Source organism: Triticum urartu, chromosome 7A, assembly GCF_056163025.1.
Source record: "Triticum urartu cultivar PI428250 chromosome 7A, HENAU_Tu73, whole genome shotgun sequence".
Lineage (NCBI taxonomy): Eukaryota > Viridiplantae > Streptophyta > Magnoliopsida > Poales > Poaceae > Triticum > Triticum urartu.
In genome coordinates this window covers 377540598-377560340 of record NC_141879.1, presented here as the reverse complement: position 1 = coordinate 377560340, position 19743 = coordinate 377540598, and the positions used below count along the sequence as shown (strand labels likewise).

The 19743-nt window shown below is 42.2% G+C and overlaps 1 protein-coding gene across 1 annotated transcript; it reads right to left on the bottom strand.

The window, feature by feature from the left end:
• Window positions 1–5713: 5713 nt before the first annotated feature.
• On the bottom strand, window positions 5714–7017 carry LOC147959655 (uncharacterized). Its single transcript, XM_087532805.1, has 3 exons — window positions 6946–7017; window positions 6703–6840; window positions 5714–6010 (listed from the first exon to the last, which is right to left on the bottom strand). Exons 1-3 carry the CDS (start codon window positions 7015–7017, stop codon window positions 5714–5716), a joined length of 507 nt encoding a protein of 168 aa, XP_087388931.1.
• Window positions 7018–19743: the final 12726 nt, after the last annotated feature.

Sequence of the window (19743 nt, the reverse complement as noted above, 5' to 3'; positions counted from 1 at the left end):
CCAAGAGCTCACCTTCTGGGCCTGCAAAGAGCTCTTCTTCATCCATGGCATCAACAGGGCAAACACATGATATTATTTGTCGACGTTGCAAGGGTGGAGGTCATTATGCGAGAGAATGCCCATCTAAGCGTGTGATGATTGTTACTGAGGATGGTGGGTATGAGTCCGCTAGTGACTATGATGAGGAGACTTTGGCTCTTATTACACGTGACGAACACGGTGGAGACGATTCTGATCATGAGACGCAATACATGGCTCCTGAAGATGCTGACAGGTATGAATGTTTAGTTGCTCAACGTGTTTTGAGTGTGCAGGTTACACAGGCTGAGCAAAATCAGAGGCATAATTTGTTCCATACAAAGGGAGTTGTGAAGGAACGTTCTGTTCGCGTGATCATAGATGGAGGGAGCTGCAATAACTTGGCTAGCATGGAGATGGTGGAGAAGCTATCTCTCACCACAAGACCACATCCACATCCTTACTACATCCAATGGTTCAACAACAGCGGCAAGGTTAAGGTAACACGTACTGTTCGTGTGCATTTTAGTATCTCTACATATGCTGATTATGTTGATTGTGATGTGGTACCTATGCAAGCATGTTCCTTATTACTTGGTAGACCATGGCAATTTGATAAAAATTCTGTACACCATGGTACAAACAATCAGTATACTCTTGTTCATAACGATAAAAATATTACTTTGCTTCCTATGACTCCTGATTCCATTTTGAAAGATGATATTAATAGAGCTAATAAAGCAAAACAGGAGACAAATAAGAGTGAAAATCAGATTGCGGCAAAAGAATTTGAGCACCAAATGAAGCCTAATAATAAACCATCTACTGTTGTTTCTGAAATTAAATTGAAAAGTGCATGTTTACTTGCCACCAAATCTGATATTGATGAGCTAGATTTCAGCAAATCTGTTTGCTATGCTTTTGTGTGCAAAGAGGCATTATTTTCATTCGAGGACGTGCCTTCCTCTTTGCCCCTGCTGTCACTAACATTTTGCAGGAGTTCGCTGACGTCTTTCCACAAGACGTGCCACCGGGATTACCACCTATTCGAGGGATTGAGCATCAAATTGACTTAATTCCCGGTGCTTCGCTACCCAACCGTGCACCATACCGTACCAATCCAGAGGAGACGAAGGAGATTATGCGTCAAGTACAAGAACTGCTCGACAAAGGTTATATACGCGAATCCCTTAGTCCTTGTGCTGTTCCTATCATTTTAGTGCCGAAAAAGGATGGTACGTCGCGTATGTGCGTTGATTGTAGAGGCATTAATAATATTACTATTCGTTATCGTCATCCTATTCCTAGGCTAGATGATATGCTTGATGAATTGAGTGGCTCTACAATATTCTCCAAAGTTGATTTGCGTAGTGGATACCATCAAATTCGTATGAAATTGGGTGATGAATGGAAAACAGCATTTAAAACTAAGTTTGGATTATATGAGTGGTTAGTCATGCCTTTTGGGTTAACTAATGCACCTAGTACTTTCATGAGGTTAATGAACGAAGTTTTACGTGCTTTCATTGGACGATTTGTGGTAGTTTACTTTGATGACATATTGATTTATAGCAAATCTTTGGAGGAACATTTGGAACATTTACGTGCTGTTTTTATTGCTCTACGTGATGCACGTTTGTTTGGAAACCTTGGAAAGTGCACCTTTTGCACCGACCGAGTATCTTTTCTTGGCTATGTTGTTACTCCACAGGGAATTGAAGTTGATAAAGCCAAGATTGAAGCTATTGAGAGTTGGCCGCAGCCCAAAACGGTCACACAAGTGAGGAGTTTCCTTGGCCTCGCTGGTTTCTATAGGCGTTTTGTGAGAGATTTCAGCACCATTGCTGCACCTCTCAACGAGCTTACAAAGAAGGATGTGCCTTTTGTTTGGGGTACCGCACAGGAAGAAGCCTTCACGGTATTGAAAGATAAGTTGACACATGCTCCTTTACTCCAACTTCCTAATTTCAATAAGACTTTTGAGCTTGAATGTGATGCTAGTGGAATTGGATTAGGAGGTGTGTTATTACAAGATGGAAAACATGTTGCATACTTTTCTGAAAAATTGAGTGGGCCTAGTCTGAACTATTCTACTTATGATAAAGAATTATATGCTCTTGTTCGGACCTTAGAAACATGGCAACATTATTTATGGCCCAAGGAATTTGTTATACATTGTGTGATGGATCTTTGAAACACATTAAAAGTCAAGCAAAACTGAACCGTAGACATGCTAAATGGGTTGAATTCATTGAGACTTTCCCTTATGTCATTAAACACAAGAAGGGTAAAGAAAATATTATTGCCGATGCCTTGTCTCGTCGTTATACTATGCATTCACAACTTGACTTTAAAATATTTGGTTTGGAGACCATCAAAGATCAATATGCTCATGATGCTGAATTTAAAGATGTATTGCAGAATTGTAAGGCAGGGAGAACTTGGAACAAGTTCGTTCTTAACGATGGATTTGTGTTTCGTGCTAACAAGCTATGCATTCCAGCTAGCTCCGTTCGTCTTTTGTTGTTGCAGGAGGCGCATGGAGGAGGATTAATGGGACACTTTGGCGTCAAGAAGACGGAGGATATACTTGCTACACATTTCTTTTGGCCAAAGATGAGACGGGATGTTGAGCGTTTTGTTGCTCGCTGCACTACATGTCAAAGAGCTAAGTCACGACTCAATCCTCATGGTTTATATATGCCTTTGCCAATACCTAGTGTTCCTTGGGAGGATATATCTATGGACTTTGTTTTAGGTTTACCTCGAACAAAGAAGGGGAGGGATAGCATATTTGTTGTCGTGGATAGGTTCTCGAAAATGGCACACTTTATACCATGTCATAAAAGCGATGATGCTGTTAATGTTGCTGATTTGTTCTTTCGTGAAATTATTCGCTTACATGGTGTGCCAAATACTATTGTTTCAGATCGTGATACTAAATTTCTTAGCCACTTTTGGAGATGTTTATGGGCTAAGTTGGGGACTAAGCTGCTTTTTAGTACTACTTGTCACCCCCAAACTGATGGACAAACTGAAGTAGTCAATAGAACATTGTCTACTATGCTTAGGGCTGTTTTGAAGAATAACAAGAAAATGTGGGAAGAATGCTTGCCTCATATTGAATTTGCTTATAATCGCTCATTGCATTCTACTACTAAGATGTGCCCTTTTGAAATTGTGTATGGTTTCCTACCTCGTGCACCTATTGATTTGTTGCCTCTTCCATCTTCAGAGAAGGTTAATTTTGATGCTAAAGAACGTTCTGAATTGATTTTAAAAATGCATGAGTTAACTAAGGAAAACATTGAGCGTATGAATGCCAAATATAAACTTGCTGGAGATAAGGGTAGAAAACATGTTGTGTTTGCGCCTGGAGATCTTGTTTGGTTACATTTGCGTAAAGATAGATTTCCTAATCTGCGCAAATCAAAGCTAATGCCACGTGCTGATGGTCCTTTTAAGGTGTTAGAGAAAATAAATGATAATGCATATAAACTTGAGCTACCTGTAGATTTTGGGGTTAGTCCCACTTTTAACATTGCAGATTTGAAGCCTTATTTGGGTGAGGAAGATGCGCTTCCGTCGAGGACGACTTCATTTCAAGAAGGGGAGGATGATGAGGACATCAATACCATTGTTACACCCACAGCCCCTACTGTTACATATACTGGACCAATTACTAGAGCTCGCGCACGCCAATTAAATTACCAGCTACTTTCGTTTCTTGGTAATGATTCTAATGTTCATGAGATTATGATGCTGCCTAAATTGGATACATTTGTTTTGCTTACAAATGAAGGGCCTAGCTTGGAGAAGGATGAACATTGGAGCAAGAACACGCATGGAGTTGATGGCATGCGCAAGGGGATCAAGAACGGAGTTACAAGTGATGATTTCAGGACTTTGAAGCCGCCATAAGGAGTGCATGAAGCCTTGGACGAAATATACAAGATGCCACTTCATAATATTCGTCCATAGGCTATTCTAGGTGCTGCGTCACCTTATTAATGGGCCAGGCCCATGTAATTTCAAAATACTTAAGTATAGGCTATTTTTAGAGTCCGTATGTGTGGGGAAACAAGAGTTAGGGTTGGTTTCGGACCCCACCCTCAAGGGCCACGAAATTCCCCCCTCTTCCTCCATATATACAACCCTTAGGGCGTCGTTTAGACTTTGGGTTTTGTTTAGATTAAAAGTTCGCCATAGCTGCAACTTCGCGTACTTCGTTTGTGTCCAACGACCAGACCAAGACGTCACAGAACCCCACCTTGATCAATAAAGCTTTCATCTTATATTCGCAATATCCAGATTGCAATCTCAGTTTCTTGCTTGTTCTTCGTTTGCTCGCAGGAAACAGACCCTCGTGGACAGGTTGATCGTGCTCCGACGTGGTCAATAACCCTCGGAAGTTGGTTTAGCGATTGCTAAGGCGCGACGTCTCGCACGTTCGTAGTCGGATCGTCAAGGTCAACTCCCACAGAAAACGATAGCCACCATCTCATCGAAACATCGGGACACCTTAGCCTCTATAACCTAGTGTTGACGTATAAACATATTTTGCCTAGTCTCTTCCATCAGATCGGCTGGTCGGTCTTTTGGTTGCATTGGCTAGAGCATGCACTTCTACATGGTATTAGATCCAAGAGGTCTTGAGTTCAAGACCCGGCTGGCGCAATTAAATTGCAGCCCACTTTTGGTCCACATTTAGGCCTGAGGGAGCCACGCGTGAGGGGAGTGTTGTCGTATAAATGTATTGCCTAGTCTCCTCCATCATATCGGTCTTTTGGTTGCATTGGCTAGAGCATGCACTTCTACACCTAGAATCACTGACTCAGGGTGCCTCGATGTCGACGGAACCACAAAACCCTAGAAGCACCGACTTAGGCTGCCTCGACGTTGACGGGGCCACTAAACCCTAGAACCACTGACAGGGTGCCTCGACGTCGACAGAACCAACCACTAAACCCTAGAACCATTGACTCGGGGTGCCTGAACATAGACGAAGCCACTAAATCCTAAACAAGTAAACATTGTCAACTTATAACTAGAAGTGACCCTTTCCTTTACACCATAGTAATTCATCACATTCACCATTCAATATCCACAAATTAGCCATAGTGTGACATCACATTCACAATACAATATCGTCAAATTAGCCATAGTTGAACATCACATTTACATACATCATCAGATTAGCCATAGTGCAACATCACATCGCATAGAACATCAACTACATAAACATATGCAGAAAGTTTCAAAACTTCAAATTAAACTAACATAGTTACTGTATCCAACACCATAGTTCAGAGATTCACTTAAACACCATAGTTCACAAATTCTAACTTAAGTACTGGATAAATAATTAGATTGCAACACTGCCAAACCACACCATTCAAAAGGGTAGCAATGCCAAGTCACAATTCAAAGCACCTCGTTCAACTAATATGGCCTTCAACCCCTTAAGCTTTATGTTATTCTTTTCCCCAGCCTTAAGGAGCTTAGCAATGTGAAACTTTAACTTCCCCCTCTATTCTGTCGGCCTTTCCTTCTCTTTCAAATGGTTCAACTTCAAGTTCCTCATCACATTGGCTTGAACACATTGAACATGCTTAAGCATGTCAACCTTTTCCTCCAACTTGTTCTCCTCTTTCTTTGCCAGCTCTCCCTTCCAGTTGCCCACTAAATTATCCAACTAAGCCATGTTCTTCTCTTCATTGTCCATCTTAACATGTTGATAATTGAACTCCGGTGCCCTCTGCTCTTGGTCATCCAAGAGGTAGTTGACATCAGCAACTAACTTTTGATGGTTCTCTTCTAGTTTGCTTTTCTCTTGTGTCAGAGGGTGAACAAGAAATGAACTCTCCAGATTGTCCTTGGTCCCATCTCGCTTGCTCACCTCATATATATCCCATAACTGGGGCAATGCCTTCTCCATTGAGTCTAGCCACTCTATATCAATCCACTGAACTACTCCACAATTTCTTCCTTCCTGCAAACATATAAAAAACAACACAATAAGCTAAATGACTTTCATATCTTATACTACACTAGGATAGAACAACCATTTTCTAAAAATGACCATGGCAATTATTTTAAAACTTGGTATAAGAAATATTTTGATATACTAAATGACTAACGGAGCACGGCATTTTCCATATTCACTGGAAACCTACATGATATCTACTGGCCATGGAAATTATTTTGAAACTTGGTAAAAAATAACAACAGAAAAGGGCCACAATAGAATTAAATTTGTTTAATTGACAAAAGAACACTGCAAAGGACCACTGCAATTATCTTTATTCATTGCCAGCTTATTATATTAAGTAAATCGACACTCACATTCAACAAAAATACTATGACCAATGTACAGTTAGCACAAAGCACTAAACAATTAGCATAGAAATCCCAATTAGCTATAAACAATTAACAATGACCAATTCACAGCGAGCGAGCTTATTAAATATTATCTAAAGAACTAACCACTGATGGTGGGCACAAAGCACCTAAATAATTAGTAAAGTACAAATCTCTATTAATTAGCTATCACATGATTGCAACCATGCCACATATGCATGGTATGATATAGATACCAACTCACTAAACAATGACCACACTTCGCAAATTTCTAAGCAAACTTAAGAAATCGAATTGAACTCATAGCACAGGTCTGAAGCATACCTTCATAGCCAAGAAAAAATCTCCTGTCATGAATCCCTTCAAATGCAGCACACCTCTCCACGGTTGGTCGTGGTCACACGAAATGCTCATATTTGTGTCAATGTCGTTGAAATCCGGATCATGCACGGTAGCAGGGATCTATACGAGCAAATTACAACCAAAGATTGGAAGAAGAAATTCAGATCGAGCTCCTGGTAAAAATCCCCAAATCAGAAACCCTAACCCTAGTTGTAGCAAACTAACCTTGATGATGTCGTCGTCGGAGGAGGAGGATCCGTGTTGGATGGAACTATCATTGGTTTCACGGTGGGGCATCGGGTCAATGGTCGTGGTGATAGCGGTGGCAAAGAACAGGTAGAGAGAGAGAGAGAGAGAGGAGAGAGAGGGGGGAGGAAGAGAGCGAGGAGGGGTTTGACCATGTGTCGATTCATTCAGTTTTTAACCAAAACGGCTCGAGCCGTCTTTGTCTAACGGCGTCACCTGCGAACAGGTACGCCATGTCGGCAAAAGCGAGACCCACCTATCATAATTGTCATCAAGATGGTCGAAGTCGCCAACTAGTGTTTTTTTTTGCAAAATATTACTCCCTCCATTCCAAAATATAGTGCTTCATCTATTCCCATGCTTCAACTTTGACCATAAATTTAACCAATGAGACTTATTGTGGCGGGAGCAAAAGTTATACCGGTGAATTCGTATTCAAAAGAAGTTTTCAGTTATATAATTTTTTTCTCCCACCGCAGTCAGTCTCGTCGGTTAAATTTACGGTCAAAGTTGGACCTCGGGAAGTGTGGGCGCACTATATTTTGGAATGAAGGTGATGAGGACATCAATACCATTGTTACACCCACAGCCCCTATTGTTACATATACTGGACCAATTACTAGAGCTCGCGCACGCCAATTAAATTACCAGGTACTTTCGTTTCTTGGTAATGATTCTACTGTTCATGAGATTATGATGCTGCCTAAATTGGATACATTTGTTTTGCTTACAAATGAAGGGCCTAGCTTGGAGAAGGATGAACATTGGAGCAAGAACACACATGGAGTTGATGGCACGCGCAAGGGGATCAAGAACGGAGTTATAAGTGATGATTTTAGGACTTTGAAGCCGCCATAAGGAGTGCATGAAGCCTTGGACGAAATATACAAGATGCCACTTCATAATATTCGTCCATAGGCTATTCTAGGTGCTGCGTCACCTTATTAATGGGCCAGGCCCATGTAATTTCAAAATACTTAAGTATAGGCTATTTTTAGAGTCCGTATGTGTGGGGAAACAAGAGTTAGGGTTGGTTTCGGACCCCACCCTCAAGGCCCACGAAATTCCCCCCTCTTCCTCCATATATACAGCCCTTAGGGCGTCGTTTAGACTTTGGGTTTTGTTTAGATTAAAAGTTCGCCATAGCTGCAACTTCGCGTACTTCGTTTGTGTCCAACGACCAGACCAAGACGTCACAGAACCCCACCTTGATCAATAAAGCTTTCATCTTATATTCGCAATATCCCGATTGCAATCTCAGTTTCTTGCTTGTTCTTCGTTTGCTCGCAGGAAACAGACCCTCGTGGTCAGGTTGATCGTGCTCCGGCTTGTGATCCTGGCATGGTTAGCAGCAATAGAAACACACAAGAAGATGATCCTACAGACTACTAACAAGTGGTCCAGTATATGTAACAGTAGGGGCTCTAGTAATTGGTCCATCATAATCTCAGTGCGGAGGACATCAATACCATTGTTACACCCACAGCCCCTACTGTTACATATACTGGACCAATTACTAGAGCTCGCGCACGCCAATTAAATTACCAGCTACTTTCATTTCTTGGTAATGATTCTAATGTTCATGAGATTATGATGCTGCCTAAATTGGATACATTTGTTTTGCTTACAAATGAAGGGCCTAGCTTGGAGAAGGATGAACATTGGAGCAAGAACACGCATGGAGTTGATGGCATGCGCAAGGGGATCAAGAACGGAGTTACAAGTGATGATTTCAGGACTTTGAAGCCGCCATAAGGAGTGCATGAAGCCATGGACGAAATATACAAGATGCCACTTCATAATATTCGTCCATAGGCTATTCTAGGTGCTGCGTCACCTTATTAATGGGCCAGGCCCATGTAATTTCGAAATACTTAAGTATAGGCTATTTTTAGAGTCCGTATGTGTGGGGAAACAAGAGTTAGGGTTGGTTTCGGACCCCACCCTCAAGGGCCACGAAATTCCCCCCTCTTCCTCCATATATACAGCCCTTAGGGCGTCGTTTAGACTTTGGGTTTTGTTTAGATTAAAAGTTCGCCATAGCTGCAACTTCGCGTACTTCGTTTGTGTCCAACGACCAGACCAAGACGTCACAGAACCCCACCTTGATCAATAAAGCTTTCATCTTATATTCGCAATATCCAGATTGCAATCTCAGTTTCTTGCTTGTTCTTCGTTTGTTCGCAGGAAACGGACCCTCGTGGTCAGGTTGATCGTGCTCCGGCGTGGTCAATAACCCTCGGAAGTTGGTTTAGCGATTGCTAAGGCGCGACGTCTCGCACGTTCGTAGTCAGATCGTCAAGGCCGACTCCCACAGAAAACGATAGCCACCATCTCATCGAAACATCGGGATACCTTAGCCTCTATCAAGTGGTATCAGATTTCCAGGTTGCTCGGTGTGATTTTACAGTTTTTCGTAGATTAGATCGAGCCTGTTCTTCATACCTACAGTCCACGAAAAAGCCAGAAAAAAAAATTAGGGTTAGTTCATCATATCCGAACCAATCTGAGCCTTTGCATAATCTTTTTAGGGTTTTTGCTTTGTTGAATTTGCGGTTGCATCGTCGTGTCAAGTTGCTGGTCTTAGAGTCTAGTCTTTTAGAGTTTCGAGTTCTGGTCATAAGTTGTCACGCCGCCGCCGCACCATCATCGCCCATCTACCACTTTTGCTTATCCGCCACCGCTCTGAATCCATATCCATATACCACCACCAATCCGTATCCATATACCACCACCAATCTGTATCCATATACCACCACCGCTACCATATACCAGCACCGCTGCCATATACCACAACCATATATCCACCACCAATCCGAGTTCTTCTCATATTACGTTTGTTTTTGAGATCAATCTAAATTCTGATTCGTGTTTCCTTGCCTGCGTAGGTCTCGGAAAAAAAGAGTGCGGAGACCCCCGGGCAGTTTTTAGGCCAAAATTTTCACGGGCAAAATTTTTTTCCCTATCCTATTTTCAGGCTTTTCTGAGTCTTTTGAGCCACGTGCCATCATAGTGATTTTTTGTCGCACTTTTTCGTTGTCGCTGCCCTGATTTCCGAAAAAAAAGTGAAAAAAAAATTTCGTGCCCATCCTATCAGTTTGACAAGGGAAGAGTTTTTGAGACACTCGCCATTATAGTGATTTTTCGCAAAAAAAGAGGAGCGCAAAAAAAGGAGCGCAAAAAAAGAGCGAAAAAAAAGAGTTCCAGAGTGTGCTTTTCCCTTATTTACGTGCAGCGCCGTGATTTTGTTAGTGTTCTAGGCTCGCGTCTCTAGCACGGTCTAGCCTAGGACCAGCACTGATGAGGACATCAATAGCATTGTTACACCCACAGCCCCTATTGTTACATATACTGGACCAATTACTAGAGCTCGCGCACGCCAATTAAATTACCAGGTACTTTCATTTCTTGGTAATGATTCTAATGTTCATGAGATTATGATGCTGCCTAAATTGGATACATTTGTTTTGCTTACAAATGAAGGGCCTAGCTTGGAGAAGGATGAACATTGGAGCAAGAACACGCATGGAGTTGATGGCATGCGCAAGGAGATCAAGAACGGAGTTATAAGTGATGATTTCAGGACTTTGAAGCCGCCATAAGGAGTGCATGAAGCCTTGGACGAAATATACAAGATGCCACTTCATAATATTCGTCCATAGGCTATTCTAGGTGCTGCGTCACCTTATTAATTGGCCAGGCCCATGTAATTTCGAAATACTTAAGTATAGGCTATTTTTAGAGTCCGTATGTGTGGGGAAACAAGAGTTAGGGTTGGTTTCGGACCCCACCCTCAAGGGCCACGAAATTCCCCCCTCTTCCTCCATATATACAGCCCTTAGGGCGTCGTTTAGACTTTGGGTTTTGTTTAGATTAAAAGTTCGCCATAGCTGCAACTTCGCGTACTTCGTTTGTGTCCAACGACCAGACCAAGACGTCACAGAACCCCACCTCGATCAATAAAGCTTTCATCTTATATTCGCAATATCCCGATTGCAATCTCAGTTTCTTGCTTGTTCTTCGTTTGCTCGCAGGAAACAGACCCTCGTGGTCAGGTTGATTGTGCTCCGGCGTGGTCAATAACCCTCGGAAGTTGGTTTAGCGGTTGCTAAGGCGCGACGTCTCGCACGTTCATAGTCGGATCGTCAAGGTCGACTCCCACAGAAAACGATAGCCACCATCTCATCGAAACATCGGGACACCTTAGCCTCTATCAAGTGGTATCAGATTTCCAGGTTGCTCGGTGAGATTTTACAGTTTTTCGTAGATTAGACCGAGTCTGTTCTTCATACCTACAGTCCACGAAAAAGCCTGAAAAAAAATTAGGGTTAGTTCATCATATCCGAACCAATCTGAGCCTTTGCATAATCTTTTTAGGGTTTTTGCTTTGTTGAATTTGCGGTTGCATCGTCGTGTCAAGTTGTTGGTCTTAGAGTCTAGTCTTTTAGAGTTTCGAGTTCTGGTCATAAGTTGTCACGCCGCCGCCGCACCATCATCATCGCCCATCTACCACTTTTGCTTATCCGCCACCGCTCTGAATCCATATCCATATACCACCACCAATCCGTATCCATATACCACCACCAATCTGTATCCATATACCACCACCGCTACCATATACCAGCACCGCTGCCATATACCACAACCATATATCCACCACCAATCCGAGTTCTTCTCATATTAGGTTTGTTCTTGAGATCAATCTAAATTCCGATCCGTGTTTCCATGCCTGCGTAGGTCTCGGGAAAAAAAAGAGTCTGGAGACCCCCGGGCAGTTTTTAGGCCAAAATTTTCACGGGCAAATTTTTTTCCCCTATCCTATTTTTAGGCTTTTCTGAGTCTTTTGAGCCACGTGCCATCATAGTGATTTTTTGTCGCACTTTTTCGTCGTCGCTGCCCTGATTTCCGAAAAAAAGTGAAAAAAAATTTAGTGCCCATCCTATCAGTTTGACAAGGGAAGAGTTTTGAGACACTCGCCATTATAGTGATTTTTCGCAAAAAAAAGAGGAGCACAAAAAAAAGGAGCGCAAAAAAAAGAGCGAAAAAAAAGAGTTCCAGAGTGTGCTTTTCCCTTATTTATGTGCAGGCCATGATTTTGTTAGTGTTCTAGGCTCGCGTCTCTAGCACGGTCTAGCCTAGGACCAGCACAGTACCGTCGTTGAGCGTTTATTCAACTTTGCATCTCTGAATTGATTATTGCTGACCCTTTTTGCTACCATACTATAAGCCTTCCCAGCTCCACATACATCTACGTTGTGCGTTTGACTCTCCCTGGCAATCGCTCTATAAGAGTTTTGACTACAACGGTTGCCGATCACCGCCTGCTGCTGGGTAAGAACTGGTAAGAATTTGAGATTTGCTTGACGGATTTGTGACACCCGCCACAACCACCACTTGTTAGTAGTCTGTAGGATCATATTCTTGTGTGTTTCTATTGCCGCTAACCATGCCAAGATCACAAGCCGACGAGACTGACTGGGAGAACTTGACGAACAAGGAGCTTCATGATACGTTTCAGCAAATGATGAGTGGACAGGTGCAAGATGTGATAAACAGATTTGAAGAGGCCATGGAGAAGATAGATGGCATGGAGAAGACGTTTGAAACAAAGCTCGATAACAAGTTTGCTGAATTGCTTTCGCGTTTTCCACCACCACCACCGGCTGCTCGTGCCGCACCTCTGCAACAACAGCAACAACATCGACTACCTCCACGTCGGGGAACAGCCCTCCGTCGAGCGAGCCGTGTCCCTCTTCAGTCGGGCCAAACTGCTGGTGCTGCTGTTGATACTTCTGTGGCTCCTACTGCTGATGTGGAGGAGGATGATTATGTGGGAGATTATGAGGATGAGGTCGATCAAAATCAGAACTACGTGCCACCACCAGCACAGCAACCACCAGGTCGTCCACATGCAAATAATGGCAATGGTAGGGCTCACCCTCAGGTACGAGATCATGACCATCTCCCTAAACTAAAATTGAATATTCCACCATTTGAGGGTAGATATGTTCCTGATATATATCTTACTTGGGAGTTAGAAACTGAACAACGATTTACATGTTTACAATATCCCGAGGAGAGACGTGTTCCTGCTGCTGTTTGTGCATTCACTAGTTTTGCATGTGTTTGGTGGTCTGAGCATTGTAGATTATATCCTATTCCGGCTACTTGGGCTGCTTTGAAAACTGCTATGCGTACTCGTTGGGTTCCACCATATTATCAACGTGAATTACTTCAAAAATTGCAGCGCTTAAGACAGGGAAAAAATTCTGTAGAAGAATATTATCAGGAATTACAAACTGGCATGATTAGATGTGGTATTGTTGAGGAGAATGAAGCTATGCTTGCACGTTTTATGGGTGGATTAAATAGAGAGATTCAGACGATTCTAGAGTATAAGGAGTATACTAATATCACTCGTTTATTCCATCTTGCTTGTAAAGCTGAACGTGAAGTGCAGGATCGACAGGCATTGGCGCGGACTAACTTTTCTGCAGGTCGACCTTCATCATGGACACCACGTGCATCATCTACTTCCACACGTTCTGCTACACCGGCGCCTCCGTCGGCTGCCACCTCCAACCGTGATACAATAAAGCAGGCACAATCACCACTATCTGCCAAGAGCACACCTTCTGGGCCTGCAAAGAGCTCTTCTTCATCCATGGCATCAACAGGGCAAACACATGATATTATTTGTCGATGTTGCAAGGGTGGAGGTCATTATGCAAGAGAATGCCCATCTAAGCGTGTGATGATTGTTACTGAGGATGGTGGGTATGAGTCCGCTAGTGACTATGATGAGGAGACTTTGGCTCTTATTACACGTGAAGAACATGGTGGAGACGATTCTGATCATGAGACGCAATACATGGCTCCTGAAGATGCTGACAGGTATGAATGTTTAGTTGCTCAACGTGTGTTGAGTGTGCAGGTTACACAAGCTGAGCAAAATCAGAGGCATAATTTGTTCCATACAAAGGGAGTTGTGAAGGAACGTTATGTTCGCGTGATCATAGATGGAGGGAGCTGCAATAAGTTGGCTAGCATGGAGATGGTGGAGAAGCTATCTCTCACCACAAGACCACATCCACATCCTTACTACATCCAATGGTTCAACAACTGCGGCAAGGTTAAGGTAACACGTACTGTTCGTGTGCATTTTAGTATCTCTACATATGCTGATTATGTTGATTGTGATGTGGTACCTATGCAAGCATGTTCCTTATTACTTGGTCGACCAAGGCAATTTGATAAAAATTCTATACACCATGGTAGAAACAATCAGTATACTCTTGTTCATAACGATAAAAATATTACTTTGCTTCCTATGACTCCTGATTCCATTTTGAAAGATGATATTAATAGAGCTAATAAAGCAAAACAGGAGACAAATAAGAGTGAAAATCAGATTGTGGCAAAAGAATTTGAGCACCAAATGAAGCCTAATAATAAACCATCTACTGTTGTTTCTGAAATTAAATTGAAAAGTGCATGTTTACTTGCCACCAAATCTGATATTGATGAGCTAGATTTTAGCAAATCTGTTTGCTATGCTTTTGTGTGCAAAGAGGCATTATTTTCATTCGAGGACGTGCCTTCCTCTTTGCCCCCTGCTGTCACTAACATTTTGCAGGAGTTCGCCGACGTCTTTCCACAAGACGTGCCACCGGGATTAGCACCTATTCGAGGGATTGAGCATCAAATTGACTTAATTCCCGGTGCTTCGCTACCCAACCGTGCACCATACCGTACCAATCCAGAGGAGACGAAGGAGATTATGCGTCAAGTACAAGAACTGCTCGACAAAGGTTATATACGCGAATCCCTTAGTCCTTGTGCTGTTCCTATCATTTTAGTGCCAAAAAAGGATGGTACGTCGCGTATGTGCGTTGATTGTAGAGGCATTAATAATATTACTATTCGTTATCGTCATCCTATTCCTAGGCTAGATGATATGCTTGATGAAATGAGTGGCTCTACAATATTCTCCAAAGTTGATTTGCGTAGTGGATACCATCAAATTCGTATGAAATTGGGTGATGAATGGAAAACAGCATTTAAAACTAAGTTTGGATTATATGAGTGGTTAGTCATGCCTTTTGGGTTAACTAATGCACCTAGTACTTTCATGAGGTTAATGAACGAAGTTTTACGTGCTTTCATTGGACGATTTGTGGTAGTTTACTTTGATGACATATTGATTTATAGCAAATCTTTGGAGGAACATTTGGAACATTTACGTGTTGTTTTTATTGCTCTACGTGATGCACGTTTGTTTGGAAACCTTGGAAAGTGCACCTTTTGCATCGACCGAGTATCTTTTCTTGGCTATGTTGTTACTCCACAGGGAATTGAAGTTGATAAAGCCAAGATTGAAGCTATTGAGAGTTGGCCGCAGCCCAAAACGGTCACACAAGTGAGGAGTTTCCTTGGCCTCGCTGGTTTCTATAGGCGTTTTGTGAGAGATTTCAGCACCATTGCTGCACCTCTCAACGAGCTTACAAAGAATGATGTGCCTTTTGTTTGGGGTACCGCACAGGAAGAAGCCTTCACAGTATTGAAAGATAAGTTGACACATGCTCCTTTACTCCAACTTCCTAATTTCAATAAGACTTTTGAGCTTGAATGTGATGCTAGTGGAATTGGATTAGGAGGTGTGTTATTACAAGATGGAAAACCTGGTGCATACTTTTCTGAAAAATTGAGTGGGCCTAGTCTGAACTATTCTACTTATGATAAAGAATTATATGCTCTTGTTCGGACCTTGGAAACATGGCAACATTATTTATGGCCCAAGGAATTTGTTATACATTCTGATCATGAATCTTTGAAACACATTAAAAGTCAAGCAAAACTGAACCGTAGACATGCTAAATGGGTTGAATTCATTGAGACTTTCCCTTATGTCATTAAACACAAGAAGGGTAAAGAAAATGTTATTGCTGATGCCTTGTCTCGTCGTTATACTATGCTTTCACAACTTGACTTTAAAATATTTGGTTTGGAGACCATCAAAGATCAATATGTTCATGATGCTGAATTTAAAGATGTATTGCAGAATTGTAAGGAAGGGAGAACTTGGAACAAGTTCGTTCTTAACGATGGATTTGTGTTTCGTGCTAACAAGCTATGCATTCCAGCTAGCTCCGTTCGTCTTTTCTTGTTGCAGGAGGCGCATGGAGGAGGATTAATGGGACACTTTGGCGTCAAGAAGACGAAGGATATACTTGCTACACATTTCTTTTGGCCAAAGATGAGACGGGATGTTGAGCGTTTTGTTGCTCGCTGCACTACATGTCAAAGAGATAAGTCATGACTCAATCCTCATGGTTTATATATGCCTTTGCCTGTACCTAGTGTTCCTTGGGAGGATATATCTATGGACTTTGTTTTAGGTTTACCTCGAACAAAGAAGGGGAGGGATAGCATATTTGTTGTCGTGGATAGGTTCTCGAAAATGGCACACTTTATACCATGTCATAAAAGCGATGATGATGTTAATGTTGCTGATTTGTTCTTTCGTGAAATTATTCGCTTACATGGTGTGCCAAATACTATTGTTTCAGATCGTGATACTAAATTTCTTAGCCACTTTTGGAGATGTTTATGGGCTAAGTTGGGGACTAAGCTGCTTTTTAGTACTACTTGTCACCCCCAAACTGATGGACAAACTGAAGTAGTCAATAGAACATTGTCTACTATGCTTAGGGCTGTTTTGAAGAATAACAAGAAAATGTGGGAAGAATGCTTGCCTCATATTGAATTTGCTTATAATCGTTCATTGCATTCTACTACTAAGATGTGCCCTTTTGAAATTGTGTATGGTTTCCTACCTCGTGCACCTATTGATTTGTTACCTCTTCCATCTTCAAAGAAGGTTAATTTTGATGCTAAAGAACGTTCGGAATTGATTTTAAAAATGCATGAGTTAACTAAGGAAAACATTGAGCGTATGAATGCTAAATATAAACTTGCTGGAGATAAGGGTAGAAAACATGTTGTGTTTGCGCCTGGAGATCTTGTTTGGTTACATTTGCGTAAAGATAGATTTCCTAATCTGCGCAAATCAAAGCTAATGCCACGTGCTGATGGTCCTTTTAAGGTGTTAGAGAAAATAAATGATAATGCATATAAACTTGAGCTACCTGTAGATTTTGGGGTTAGTCCCACTTTTAACATTGCAGATTTGAAGCCTTATTTGGGTGAGGAAGATGCGCTTCCATCGAGGACGACTTCATTTCAAGAAGGGGAGGATGATGAGGACATCAATACCATTGTTACACCCACAGCCCCTACTGTTACATATACTGGACCAATTACTAGAGCTCGCGCACGCCAATTAAATTACCAGGTACTTTCGTTTCTTGGTAATGATTCTAATGTTCATGAGATTATGATGCTGCCTAAATTGGATATGATGAGGACATCAATACCATTGTTACACCCACAACCCCTACTGTTACATATACTGGACCAATTACTAGAGCTCGCGCACGCCAATTAAATTACCAGGTATTTTCGTTTCTTGGTAATGATTCTAATGTTCATGAGATTATGATGCTGCCTAAATTGGATACATTTGTTTTGCTTTCAAATGAAGGGCCTAGGTTGGAGAAGGATGAACATTGGAGCAAGAACACGCATGAAGTTGATGGCATGCGCAAGGGATCAAGAACGGAGTTACAAGTGATGATTTCAGGACTTTGAAGCCGCCATAAGGAGTGCATGAAGCCATGGACGAAATATACAAGATGCCACTTCATAATATTCGTCCATAGGCTATTCTAGGTGCTGCGTCACCTTATTAATGGGCCAGGCCCATGTAATTTCGAAATACTTAAGTATGGGCTATTTTTAGAGTCCGTATGTGTGGGGAAACAAGAGTTAGGGTTGGTTTCGGACCCCACCCTCAAGGGCCACGAAATTCCCCTCTCTTCCTCCATATATACAGCCCTTAGGGCATCGTTTAGACTTTGGGTTTTGTTTAGATTAAAAGTTCGCCATAGCTGCAACTTCTCGTACTTCGTTTGTGTCCAACGACCAGACCAAGACGTCACAGAACCCCACCTTGATCAATAAAGCTTTCATCTTATATTCGCAATATCCAGATTGCAATCTCAGTTTCTTGCTTGTTCTTCGTTTGCTCGCAGGAAACAGGCCCTCGTGGTCAGGTTGATCGTGCTCCGGCGTGGTCAATAATCCTTCGGAAGTTGGTTTAATGATTGCTAAGGCGCGACGTCTCGCACGTTCGTAGTCGGATCGTCAAGGTCGACTCCCACAGAAAATGATAGCCACCATCTCATCGAAACATCGGGACACCTTTGCCTCTATCAAGTGGTATCAGATTTCCAGGTTGCTCGGTGAGATTTTACAGTTTTTCGTAGATTAGATCGAGTCTGTTCTTCATACCTACAGTCCACGAAAAAGCCACACAAAAAAATTAGGGTTAGTTCATCATATCCGGACCAATCTGAGCCTTTGCATAATCTTTTTAGGGTTTTTGCTTTGTTGAATTTGCGGTTGCATCGTCGTGTCAAGTTGCTGGTCTTAGAGTCTAGTCTTTTAGAGTTTCGAGTTCTGGTCATAAGTTGTCACGCCGCCGCCGCACCATCATCATCGCCCATCTACCACTTTTGCTTATCCGCCACCGCTCTGAATCCTTATCCATATACCACTACCAATCCGTATCCATATACCACTGATAGAGGCGAGGGTCCCGATCTTTCGATGAGATGATAACTATCGATTTGGTGGAGACGACTTTGACGATCCGACTACAAACGTGCACGACGTTGCGCCTTAGCAACCGCTAAACCAATCTCCTGAGGTTACTGACGATGCTGGAAGCACGGTCAGCCTGACCACGAAGGTCTATTCCTGCAAGCAATCGAAGAACGAGAAAGAATATGATAAAGCAATCTGAATATCGCAAATATATATGAAGTATTGATAATGGTGGGGATCCGTAAGCGGTCTTGGTCTGGTAGTTGGACACAAACGAAGTACACGAAGTTGCAATGGCTAACTTTTAACTAAACAAATCCCAAGGAAAAAGCTACTAGATGGATCTACTTATATAGGAGCAAGGGGTGGCGGCCAAGGAGGTGGGAGGACGTCCCAAGGCAGCCTAAAACTAACCCTAGGTCGTACAAGGCTCATGGGCCCAAGTGGAGGTGATGCAACACCTTTGGGCTTGTAGTTTGACTCGGATTCTGCTGCAACGTCAGATTGTTTCGTCCGTAACTCAACGCTCCGGATGAATTTGAAGGTGAATCCAATTGGGTTGGAAAGAGCACGAAATCTAGTTTCCAACAAAAAAAGAATCACCCAATTCGGAGTCCGTATGAAAAAGTTGTTGGCGTTTTGAGTCAGGTATGTCTGTGCAGTCCGAATCTGAATCCAGAACGTGAGAGACTTGAACTCTATCTTCTCTTGGCCCAAAAGTGACGTGAGAGGACTTTTTGAACACAACCTAAACTTCTCCTTTTCCCTTGCCTTCATATGTGGATTGTACAAATGTCCCATACACCTGCAATTAGACAAAACACAAAAGTGTGTGAAGTATTTTTGTTCTGGATAACATAAATAGATTATTGAATAGTTTGCATTAGAAATCACCTGACAAATATGCATGTATGCAATATTTTTGGTCGTATCCAAGGTAGTCATGTCCTCATCATCCTCCCCTTTTTGAAAATAAAGCCGTCCTCGGCATTGCTTAATCTGAAATGTGGCTAGCAAAAGAGACAAGGTGTACATGTTGTATATGTATAT

Bases quoted from the DNA above. Each gene is read 5' to 3' on its own strand.
- LOC147959655 (XM_087532805.1), bottom strand. From the start codon at position 7,017: ATGCCCCACCGTGAAACCAATGATAGTTCCATCCAACACGGATCCTCC. The intron at 6,841-6,945 runs GTTAGTTTGCTA...TTGCTCGTATAG, and splicing joins CCGACGACGACATCATCAAG to ATCCCTGCTACCGTGCATGA. The intron at 6,011-6,702 runs GTATGCTTCAGA...ATATGTTTGCAG, and splicing joins ATTTTTTCTTGGCTATGAAG to GAAGGAAGAAATTGTGGAGT.